The sequence below is a fragment of the Sphaerodactylus townsendi genome, linkage group LG05 (assembly GCF_021028975.2).
Source record: "Sphaerodactylus townsendi isolate TG3544 linkage group LG05, MPM_Stown_v2.3, whole genome shotgun sequence".
Classification (NCBI taxonomy): domain Eukaryota; kingdom Metazoa; phylum Chordata; class Lepidosauria; order Squamata; family Sphaerodactylidae; genus Sphaerodactylus; species Sphaerodactylus townsendi.
In genome coordinates, this window is record NC_059429.1 from 95,487,717 (window position 1) to 95,500,301 (window position 12,585).

At 42.2% G+C, this 12,585-nt stretch overlaps 1 protein-coding gene across 3 annotated transcripts in view; it reads right to left on the bottom strand.

The window, feature by feature from the left end:
• Nucleotides 1–12,585, bottom strand: part of SYT6 (synaptotagmin 6) — a 166,068-nt gene that overhangs the window by 14,081 nt on the left and 139,402 nt on the right. For all 3 annotated transcript variants that reach the window (XM_048498131.1, XM_048498132.1, XM_048498133.1), the window contains exons 5-7: nucleotides 10,049–10,220; nucleotides 7,204–7,354; nucleotides 412–513 (exon numbers count right to left, since the gene is read on the bottom strand). In XM_048498131.1, the coding sequence (XP_048354088.1) occupies nucleotides 412–513; nucleotides 7,204–7,354; nucleotides 10,049–10,220 (425 nt within the window). The remainder of the gene's footprint in view (nucleotides 1–411; nucleotides 514–7,203; nucleotides 7,355–10,048; nucleotides 10,221–12,585) is intronic.

Sequence of the window (12,585 nt, forward strand, 5' to 3'; positions counted from 1 at the left end):
TTAAAGAAACAATTAAATCCTTTATAAACACTTGAGAACTAATTTTAGCATTTTTGGTTTGCTCAGGTATAATCTCAGACATTAACCAAAGATCTGATTTTGATTGAGATGGACTTTGTCTCGAGTTCTTCATTGCTTCAAATACATAGATGGTTACGGTCTTGAAGAAGCTCTCTAGTATTCATAAGCAACTGAGGCATTATATTCAAGAAATAAATGTCAAGGGCCCAAACGATTGAAATTACCTTATTAAATTTAAGACCTGCTTTCTAGTAACAAACTGATGACAATTTTTTTTGTGATGCCAGATATTGCTAAGCACATCCTCCAGAAAGTTACACCCTTTCCCCTGAGTATTTGTAGAAAACAGACTATTGAAAAAATAATGTTTTGTAGATATGTCTCTTATACCTTGGAATATTTCGAATGAGACATCAGAGGAGAAAAGGAGTGGAATGACTCTGCTACTGGGATCACTGCCTTGGGGACACTCCCAACAGGTGCTGGATTTTGCTGTTGGCAAAAATAGATAAAGGGTCATTTGCATGCAGACACGGAATAAGGATCACTGACACCTTCAACTGGCTAATAAAAGGGCAGCATTTATTTATTTATTTTTATTTACATTGATCAAAGTAGATCTGCAGTGTCTGCTAGCCAAACCCTATTTCATATCTAGATATGGTATGGGGCATTGGTGTGATTGCAGGAGACTAAGGCCTCCTCTTGTTTGTGCATTGCTGGTTTTATGAGTGAGGCCATCCTGGCTCTAAGCCTTGAACAATCATATATGTTCAAGGTGTTCTTTGCCAAGCTTTCATGATGCTTGAGGAAGGTGTGCTACTTGCTGTCCCCCTAGCCACTGGATCTGTGGCTCAAGGATAGGTATACCCCTCAAGAGCTTGCTGTTCCAGGCCCATAAAAGCACCAAGCCTCAGGCCTGGTCTGAGGTCTTGGTGCTTTCATAACCCTTCACCATCCAAAGGATGCCCCAGAATATTCACCTAAATTATGCTATGCACCATTCAAGCACATTGACCCACACCGCTATCACCATCATGGTCTAGCAAATGCCTAGACAGTACTAAAACTGGTCCATTTCCTGTAACCATTTTCAAAGTAGAGTAGGCAAAAAAAAAACCACTCCACCCAGGCTAGTGCCAGTTTGTTAGAGGGGGGAAATTCCTAATTGGTTCCCAAATAGTTGACCAGTTGCAGTCACTCTGAAGTAAAGAGAGGGACTGATGGTGTCTTCCCCACTGCTAGTCAAAGAGATGCCCACCCTTATATAGCATTCCACCCCCAACTCCATCATAAAGAAGGCAGTGTTATGCTATCCAGCTCTCCCCATTGCCTGCTGAGGCAAATGACACCCCTATCCCAATGCCTCTTTGAGTCAAGGGTTCTCAAATTGTCTTGCATGCAGAGAACAGCTGACACCTTCAGTTTAATATGAAAAGGACTACATTTATTTAATTTATTTACATTGATCAAAGGGGATCTGCGATGCCCCCACAGGCCAAACCTCATTCTAAACCTGGATGCAGTGCAGGTTATTGGTAGGATGCAGCAGAGTCAGGCCTTCCCTGGTATATGCACCCTAATGATTTGTACAGCATGTTGTAATAATGTACAGCCCATTACAAAGCTGTCACTTTAAAGGTGGCCTGGCATGATTCTAGTCTCTGCAGTCTTGCACTGGTCCCATTCTTGCCAGATCTTATCATGAACAGAGCAATTGTGAGACCAGCATGAGATTTGCAATGTATGAAGCAGGTGATATGTAATGTACATTCACAAGTAGTTATCACTTTCTCATACTTTCCATACTGAACAGTTAGCTCATAGACAGCAAAGAGGGCAGAACTACATGGAAATCCAAAAGTGATTTTATGCCAAACAGTGTAGTTTAACAATAAACTCAAGGAAAAGGATCACAGAATTATACGGCAAGAATAAAGCTGCAAGAAAAAAAACTATCTGGCTTGTCTGACTTTGCTGGGGCTACCATGCATCAAGGCCAGAAAAAGCCTTTAGTTTACAGAAGATGAAAAGACTGCTGTGATGGACCTATGTAAAATAGCGTGTAAAAACTCCATTCTATACAATGCTACTTAAAAGCTAGGAGCATACAGAGGCAGGAAAAAACCTGACTGTGAAAAGTTAATTCCTCACAGAACCAATGTGTGTGAGTGACATGCTGGGAGTGGGTGGAGTTTAGAATTCAGTCAGAGTTATTGACAGACTTCTTGAGGAGAATTCTTGGAACTGAAGGGTTCAGACATTTTAAGAATCTGTATATAGACCTGTGGTGTTGGCAGAGAAAGAGTTTTTTTGGGGAAAAGACCCTACTCTAGCCAAAGAGGGGAATAAATTTCAAGGGAAAGAAGTCTTACCCCAGGTTCTAAAATCAGAGCTAGTTCATCTCCAGAACTGTGTGTGTAGAACATGGGGACACTGGCTGAGGGAGAGAGATGGTGTCATAGAAGTATCAATCTCTAGCAGGAGGGGAGTTTAAACTTCATATGGGAGAAGAAATCCATCCCTAGTTCTGATGTGGATTTCCTCCTGATGGAACATAGTGGTGATGGGAGATACCCAGCATTACAACTTCCTCTCTTGAAAGGCAAACTTTGACAAGACAAAGATCTCTTGTCCAATATTCTTCCCTAAAATGTACTGAAATACACAGTTTTGACCTGCCACTCAACTAGCTAACAAAACTGGGACTTTCACCAAAAAATCCAGGGTTCTCTTCCTGTATCAATTATTGAAATGATGATGTGCTTTAACCACAGCTGTCTTGCACATACCCATATCAATGGCTGTATTGCATAACTGAGGATAATATAGTTATTTATTTTGGCAAAATTGAACAAAAGATTTTTTGGCAGGAGATGTTTTCTGAACATAACAGCATATACTGAACTCATGGGACTGTAGTGCTTTGTTAATCTTATCTGTTTTGTTCAGGTTTTTAATTGGTCCTCATCAGAGATATAGCTGAGCAACCACGGATTGTGCACTGGGGTATAATGTCCAACATCTGTAACATCTGGTTTATATTTCCCCCCTATCCTTGGAGGATCTATAGATTTTGCAGTGTTTGGTTTAGTGCTGTGGGGTACTCATACATTCATGAATTTATTTCCTTTGCTCTCCATGTTGTTAAGAGTCTGCTCTAAAAGCAGATCAATAAGGTGCATTATATTTAAAGATAAAAATAAAGGTTGGTGATCTGAATTAGCCCCTTTGAATGATCACATTTAAATGAAGCTGAATGCATCAATCTGTACCAGGCTGTATGCTGGCTGTTACTCCTCCATGGATAGCCTTGCTGTTTACTGTAGCCTGTTGCATAGAGGTCCTACAATAAAATTTGGGTTCCAGACTGCTCCTCATTCTTTTTAGTCCGTAAACCTGCTTTTCATGTGCTCAGCCTCCTATTTCCAATTTCATGTACTCAGCCTCCTATTTCTGAGCAAACATCTTGTATATAGGTCTTGTACTCAGTCTCTTTTCATCCTAAGCAGAGTTATACCCTTCTAAGTTCATTGAAATGAATGTTCTTAAAAGGGTATAACTCTGTTTAGGATTGGACTGTTAGGTGATGCAGGAAGTGGTCAGGGGCCACCTACTTCATGTAATTACCAGGAGCACCTAGATCTGTGACCAACTCACTGGTTCTACATACTAAGTGACTATTGGCAAACAGTTGAATAAGCAAATGTAAATTGTAACTTAGGTGACTGATTGCCCTGTGATGAAAAGATACTTTTAATATCATTGTAGATCTGAACTTTAAACTTCAATGTACTAATAGCCACCCTTGCTCCCATGCCATAAAATCTATTAGCCATTACATTTTTATTCTGTTCACCCTTACATGAGCTCAGAGGGGCATAAATAGCTGTTTCCTCTGCCATTCTATCCTCACAGCAGTCCTGTGATTAGGCTGATATACAGTGATTGACCAAAGGTTATCCAGCAAGCATCATAGTTGTGAAGGAATTTAAATCCAAATCTCCTTACTCCTGGTCAATCCCTCTAACCACTCTGCCTCCCCAAAATCCATTTTGCCCCTACATTTATATCTAACTCAAAATGGTGCACCTGTTTCCACCTCTCACTTCTTTATTCTCTTCCAGTACCAGGCAGTCTTTTCCCACTTAGAGTTTGGGGTGCACACATCCGTTTGTCTTGTACATTCATCTCTTTATTGCACTGTGGCTGCCCTAGTACTAATTGGGGACTGAATATGATGTGCAAGTTTGTTCTGTTTCTGCCCTGCCTTTCGACTGATAGAATAAATTGTGCTTGATGTTGTGCAGGCAGGGTTGCAGTTTTGAAAAAAGTTGCTTACTTTTGGCCAACTCTTTAAAAGAACCCCCATGACAACTGACATTTTCCCTTCCCCAAAGAAACAAACTTTTTTTCACTGGAGCGAATCCTTGCTTCCCTGGGGCAACAAGGTAATGTGGTGTTTGCATATCTTGTTTATTGGAAGGTTTTGGATATTGTTCTAAATGACTTTCTGCTTCAGTGAGCTTTTCCCCCAGAAGATGTTTACATCAATTTCTTTTGGTATATTTGATCTTCTTCCAAATCCAAAGAACAAAACAACAAGGGACAAAAATTATGGCTGATTGCACACCATATATGTACTCAAGAAGTTTGCTCTGGGATCACAGAAGCTTCTTCTCCCAAACTGAATTATCTGGTTGAGGAAGGGACGCCTGTGGCACATCTTAAAAAAAGGTGACTGATTCTTTTGACTCTGCATACCCACAATAGGACATCTAGGGGATATCTTAAGAACAGGCAGTTGCTGGTTTAGTGCTGAGCAGCAAAGGGCTGTTTCCATGCGGCCCAATTATACCAGGTTACAATTGGTATTTTAAAATCCAGGTCTATTTTATTCCAGTTTCTCCCTTTGCATGGGTTTCTGCGAAGGAATTGAGTTAAGACTGGGAGGAAATACTCCAATTTCTTTTGCACGAGCCCGGCTTTTTTTTTTGTTTTTACAACATAGATGCACCATGCATGCTTGAACATCCTTGGTGTGCTGCATTCTGATTGGCTCTTCTTCCCCCTCCCAATGGCAATGCTTCTGATTGACAGATCCACAACAACAACAGGAAGACCAATCAGGACACCCGCCCCTTTTCTCTAGCTTTGGAAAGGAGCTGGTGCAGTGAGCAACATAGCAAGTATGTTGTGCTAAACAAAGAAAAACATTTGACCAATACTGCGCAGAGCACAATGTCCCATCCACATTTAAATGTGTGCAGGAAACCACAGCATGAGATGCTCACTTATTTGCTTCTTCTCTGCTAAATATTATCTCCACTAATTGGACTGGGAAAAAGACTGGCTTAGGGATATATCTCCTTCCATGTATCTAGTTCTCAGCCAAGCTTCAAAATCCATGAATGGCAAAATAGTCTCTCATCATCTATTACCATTGTCACCAAGAAGATTAACAGGTTTTAAGTTCTTTTTATTCTTTATTTTATTCTTATGGTAATTTTTTAAAAGTCCATGAATGGGACATTTTTTACAGTTCTTTCAGTGGAGGTCATGACCTGTCCCATTTTTACCCAACATCTTGCCTGCTGGATCTTTAAAAGAATTGAGGATCTACACATGAGCTTCCCTATTTAAACTAAGGTTTTCTATTTACAGAGCTTTGCACAGCTCTCCAGCTAGGACAGTTTTAACATTGAAAGGGATGCTGTTTCGGGGTGGGAGAGAATCCACCCCCAAATAGCATCACTTTCAATGTTGTTTAAACTGTGGACCCCGGATTCTCCCTTTAAGGTGGATTTAAAAGGAGAATCTGGGCTCCCTAGTTTAAACACCATTGAAAATGATGCTGTTTGGGGGTGGATTCCAGCATCACTTGTTTAAACTAGGGAGCCCAGATTCTCCTTTTAAATCCACCTTAAAGGGAGAATCTGGGGTCCCCAGTTTAAATAACATTGAAAGTGATGCTGTTTCCCCCAAGTGGGGGGGGGGGCTGCATACAACACCATAAAATGTTTTCATAGCAGTAAAAAAACATTTTGAGAGCATTTTGAAAATGTTTTCCAAAAATTATTTCTGCTGTGTGGCATGGCCCATTGCGGTGTTTAGATTTGTGAGTTGGGGCATGTTCTATAATGTGATGGTGACTTTGAAACAACCTGGTGGAAAAAATCATTGTTTGGTGACAGTGCGGGAGGGTGGCCACCCATGGGGGGGCATCAAACTCAGGTTTTGCCCAGGGCTCTAGTTTGCCTAGGTACGCCTCTGGGAGGAGGCACTGCTACCAGCCAGCGCTTCTTGGCATCCAAGCACTACTTGGCAGGAGTGTTGTTGTATCACCCTGCCCACACTCGATGACACTGCTAATAAACAGCAATAAACAAAAGCTGCATAAAAATGAGAAAATTTTGTTTTCTGTGCCCGACCGTGAAGGCACTCCTTTTAGGCATGAAGGGGGCCCATTCAGCTTTTGGGGTCACGCTGTAAATAGGCTGGGAGAGGTGAATTGGGCACTTCCAAAGTGATGGGAACCTGGGCCCTGGCCAAAATGGCACTTTGCAGCATGGCTGTTGTTGCACCCCTAGGTAAGAGACTGTGGCAGCTGAAAGGGGAAGAGGAGTGCCGGGGCCAGCCTTTGTCTGGGGAAATGGCAGCAGCACAGCTGGCCTTCCCAGCATCAAGTTGCTCTGACCCTTAGTAAGAGGGAGCGCTTCCTTTAGGCCATGCCCATGTGGTGTTAGAGCCAGACCCTTGGCGGCCTCCAGGGATGAAGGGATAGATCAGGTTAGGTGTGGGAGGTAGGCTAGGAGCAGCTGCCTCTGTTTGTGACATCCCCCCAAAAAGAAAAGAATAGAAAAAAGTTGAATGTGAGGCTCAACTTAGCCCTGCTGAATGTTCTCGAGCACTAGAATGTTATTAAGCCCTAATAGTAAACTTTTCCACCCCCACACAGAGGTGTATCTAGGGAAAATGGAGCCCGGGGCAAAATCTAGGGGAAATGTAGTTGGGGTGGGGGGTGGGGGGTTCAGAAAACTCAGATTTTGTCCCAAGCTCCATTTCCCCTAGATATGCCTCTGCTGGCAACCCTATCTGGAGATGAGCTTTTGTTACAACCTGCAAGCCGAAGTTCTTCAGCTCATGGTGCATGTATCTGAAAGAGATTTTAAAGTTACCTACCTCTTTGAAGGACTTCTTTACTTCCACCAAAGGGTGCCAGTGTGCAATGGGTTTGCGTGGGTAAGCCAACATTTCATTCCAGTGGTCCCGGCCTAATCCCTCAGCACTATTTGCTACACGGCAAACTCCGATAATCTCATTATGGCCAACTCTGAAAGGCAACAATCACATGCGACATGTTTAAATTCTTTTTCTGTTGTTGCTGGCCCATGTATGTCTGTGTCTCCTACACCTCTTTATCCATGTTGTTGAAACCTTTGCATCTTTGTTCTGAGCTGTCATCCAGTTTATTTCAGCTTTGAAACACTTTCTCAGCTTTTCCTATTCAAGATCATGACATATTTCTAGTTCTCACATTTCTACAGCATGTTTCTCATACACATCAGGGTTGCCACCATGTTTTCCTGACTGAGATTCTATGCCATTAATATCTTGGCTGACATTCAACCAATTAAATATCCCCATTGACTCCACAGAAAAACTGCGCCAGATGGTTTTCTGCCTGTTCCTGAGGCCCAAACTCTATATTAAAGGCACTGCGTGACTATTGATCATTTGTGTCTCCTCCTTACACTTTCCTGTTAACATTTATCATCATCATCATCATCATCATCATCATCATCATCATCATCATCATCATCATCATCATCATCATCATCATCATCATCATCATCATCATCATTTCGATTTGATAAACCACCCTACCCCCAGAGGGCTGAGGGCGGTGTACAACAAATAGCAATACAATAAAACAAATCGAATAGTCCCAATTAAAATATACAAAACCTTAAAACTATAAAACTATAGCAGCAGTAGCCTTCAATAAATAATTAATTAATAATAGAAGACGTCTGGGACCCAGCCCCAGTGATCAAACCCTGGGAAGGGAGGGGGTTGGCAGATGGTCCAATAGTTAGCCAGTGCGCAGGACAGCACGAGGGGCGGGCTCAGCGGCCGCCCCCCCCCCAAAAGCCAGGTGGAACAACACAGTTTTGCAAGCCCTGCGGAACTCTCCAAGGTCCCGCAGGGCCCTAACTGCTGGGGGAAGAGCGTTCCACCAGGCAGGGGCCAGGGCAGTAAACGCCCTGGCCCGCGTGGAGGCCAGCCGCATCATGGAGGGGCCGGGGACCACCAGCAGATTTGCCTCCGCAGAGCAGAGGACATGACTCGGGATGTAAGGGGTGAGACGGTCCTATAGGTATGAGGACCACAGGCCATAGAGGGCCTTAAAGGTCAAAACCAACACCTTGAAGACGATCCAGAATTCCACTGGGAGCCAATTTAGTTTTTGAATAGTTTTGAATTTTGAATACACTGAATGACATAACATCACCCTCACAGTTTCCTCATATTCCTGGAAGTGGGAGCCAGTGAAGGACAGAGAGAGCAGAACTGCGAACACTATGACATGTACAGTGGTGGGATTCAAATAAGAACATAAGAACAAGCCAGCTGGATCAGACCAGAGTCCATCTAGTCCAGCACTCTGGTACTCGCAGTGGCCCACCAGGTGCCTTTGGGAGCTCACATGCAAGATGTGAAAGCAATGGCCTTCTGCTGCTGCTCCTGAGCACCTGGTCTGCTAAGGCATTTGCAATCTCAGATCAAGGAGGATCAAGATTGGTAGTCATAGATCAATTTCTCCTCCATAAATCTGTCCAAGCCCTTTTTAAAGCTATCCAGGTTAGTGGCCATCACCGCCTCCTGTGGCAGCATATTCCAAACACCAATCACATGTTGCGTGAAGAAGTGTTTCTTTTTATTAGTCCTAATTCTTCCCTCCAGCATTTTCAATGAATGCCCCCTGGTTCTAGTATTGTGAGAAAGAGAGAAAAAATTCTCTCTGTCAAAATAATTTAACAACGGGTTCCAGTGGTGGGATTCAAGTAATTTAACAACTGGTTGTTTACAAGCACCATTTTAACAACCGGTTCTGCCAAAGTGGTGCAAGCCTGCTGAATCCCACCACTGGACGTGTAGCTTTATAGGCTGGATCTAGCTAACTCTCCTCATTTCACAGAGCTTTGTGCATGGAGGTCCCATCCTCAGAATAGCTTCTTTCATAGCCCTCCCACTTTTTTTCACCAGCTGAAAAAACAGCTGAATCCAACCCATTTTCTTTAACTAGGCATTGCTGAGAAAGTCTGGAAAAAAGACATGGATCAGTGGCAGCCATTTACAATATCTAGCTTTGACTTGAGCTGTTAAAACACAGGTGCTACTTCAGAGGACGATTGACAATTCTAATTGGAAAGTGAGTGGCGATTTGGGGGTTGTGCCTAGAAAGGGCAGAGTTTGGGGGTGGGGAGGGAGCTCAGCAGAGATGTGATGATGTAGTCTCTATGTTCCAAGACTGCATGATCTATCACTAAATTTAAATGCATGGTACTTTACAATGTTGAATTGGACAAAATTCTCTGTCTCAATCACAAGTCAGTGAGTCAAACCAAGCAATTGTGGGGCAGGGGACAGGCAGTGCTAGATTTAGATGAAGAGAGGCCCTAGCATATTCCACTTGAGAGACCTCTCCCAATACCCCCCCCCTCATGACTAGAGGAAGATTGGGTCTACAAAATGGGGTCCACTTCAGTGAAGTCCTGGAAGCACAAAATCAATACAGAAATCAAAGCTAGTGTCAAGTTACCAGTTTAAGATAGTACTAGTCTGAAATGGAGTGCAAGGAAAATTACTGAAGGGTTGGCTACAGTGCATTATGACAGCATGTGTAAGAAAGGCCTATGGCAGTATCAAAATATTACACACCTCCTAAATTTTGAGACTCTAGACTCCAGCACTAGGGACAGGATCTCTAGATAGATTTAGACATTGCAGGAATTCCACCTACCGGTCATAATCCATAACAGAGATAAGCAGGCTGACTTGATCCATGCTTTCTGGAGGGATGTCAAAGATTATTGCCTCGTTGTATGTAGGGTTAAGTGTGTTTCTCTTTATGGTGGTTTTCTTCTTCTTCAGTCTCCTCCCATCACAGAGCAAAGACACCTTGACATAAGGATCTAAAGAGCAGGTAAAAAGGATGGGAAACAGATTTGGCAAAAGACCCATTTTTAATTTTTGTACCAGAGGTATCCAAACTTTTTGTACCAGAGGTCTCCAAAATAGCTGCTGCAGGAAGAAGAGCCTGCCACAAAATGATTGCCACAGCTTCATTTCGGTAACACAGTGTAGATCATGGTGCAGCTTTGCAAGCTGCTCCCAAAGCAACATTTTTTAAAAAAATTGCAAAATCAAATCTTCAATGGTTAATCAGAAGCCTTGCTTGGCAAAAGCTCTCCCTGGCTCCACCTACTTCCTAAAAACACTTGGTGGGTGCAAGAAAAAGTGTTGGCGAGCATCATGACACCCACAGGCAACACGCTGGGGGTCCCTGGTTTATGTAGTTACTAAATGTGAAATGTACATTTCAGAGGAAAAAGGAAATTTGTCAGAGTATAACATTTTTTCAAATGTTTCATGATTCTATACTAATTGTCATGAGGCAGACACAACTGTTGTCCCCAGGATTTAGGGACAGCATTTTCTCTGTTCTTTTTGTCACCAAACCTTTCTCTTTTCCCAATAAATTCAGTGGAATGACTTTACTCCATTGTGAGCTCTGAACTTAGTTTTTTGTGTGAGAAGCTAAATTTGCTATCTGTCAGCCAAGGAACCATCTGTACATATGCTGATCATCTGTACTCTTTTCCTTGGGAGGCATGGTTTTTAATCCTACATATACATCCCAAGCAGCTTGCTGTCTTTTTTAACAGTGTCTTCTAGACGTGTTTCCTGTGTCTGAAAGAAACTTCTTTGTTGGCCTACGTGGGTCTGTTTCCTGTTCCTTAATATGATGCAGATGCCCTTCATTATCAAGCATCTCCCTAGTTCTCAGATAGTGTGTGAAACTCTCCGGCCAGCTGTGTTGTGTAAACTAAACATATGTGAACTATTTTTCAAGCAACCAAGTCATATAAGAGGTTTTTAAAGTATGAGGTCGGGTTTTTTGTTAATGAAAAGAGTTAGAAGGGGAAAAAACAGAACAGCAGCATCTCACTAGCTGCCCCAGAGACTGACTTTGGCAAATTGCCTCTGCGTTTCCAACATAGCATGAATGCTCTGTAGGCTGCAGGAGAAAATCACTGGGTATTTTGAAGTTCCAGTAACTATATAGAACACCACTGCAGGACATGCTGAGCTGTTGTCTGTATCTTCAGTTCTCAATGATTTCAGCTATATCAAATGCCAACTGAGATGAAATACTTGTCTACCCAAACAGCCTACAGTTATTGCTCCTATTTTTGTCAACAAAAATAGTCATTGACATTGGTAAGTCTGTGGGTCATCAAAAATAGGTAAAATGACAAAGTATTTGCAGGAGAATTTGCTGAATGAAATGTATATGTATACTGGTCACCTCTTACTTTCCTAGTAAACCACAGGACATATTTACAAGGCAATGAAGATACAATCAGAAAATCTAATTGACATACTCTTAGTTCCAGGTTACTTGAATTTATCTTGGAACTGAGAACTCTGCAATCAGATTTGCAAACTGCCTCTTTCTGCAGGATGCTCTACAGCTTGCTGGGAAAGGGTTGGTAGATGAATGGGTGGCACAGTGACTTCCAAATCTAATTCTCTATGGGACTCCGGCTACTTCCACAAAGCAAGGGTTCTTGGTGATTTCCACACAGCAGAAATAAGCTTCTTGAAGCTGTTTTAAAAATAGTTTTGGGAAAGAAGTTCACACAGCTCCCTCCCCCAAAATGCCTTCAGAATAACTGAATTTTTCAAAAATCACTAAACTGTTTCTCCTGCCCAAACCTCTTACTTTTGTTTCTGCTGCTCACTCCCACCATTTTGTGTGCTGCAGCAGATTTTTCATGAAGATTCCCCACAGAAGTTTCCTCTACATGCAGCTCATTCGTGCTATGCGAACAAAAAAAAAGCCAAAACAGATCTTTTCAAAATGTCAGCAAGATGTTTTATTTGTGCTGTGCAGAAAGGGCCTGTGAGTTGTGAAAATTAAGCTAATTTTCACTTGTTAGAGTAATTTTAAGTGCATAGCCCCTAAAATGTGTTTGCCTTGATGGTACAGCTAGGTCATGTTGATGAAGCTATCAAAATGAAGCAGAAAATACCCAATAACCTATTTTTTTTATCTTCGCCTGTTATAATGTTTTTTTTCTAGAGGATTTCCACAAAACAATGCATGTGGAAATGCTACATCAGAACTGAATTTTCCTCCCAGGAAAGGTCTATCTGCATAGGATGACAAGGATTTGGTATCCTATTCATGATTTTTTTCTTTTTAAAAGTCATGTTGGTTTTCAGTTTCTTTACAGATGTTTTCCAAAAAGAGAGCGGGGAAACGCTATTTTT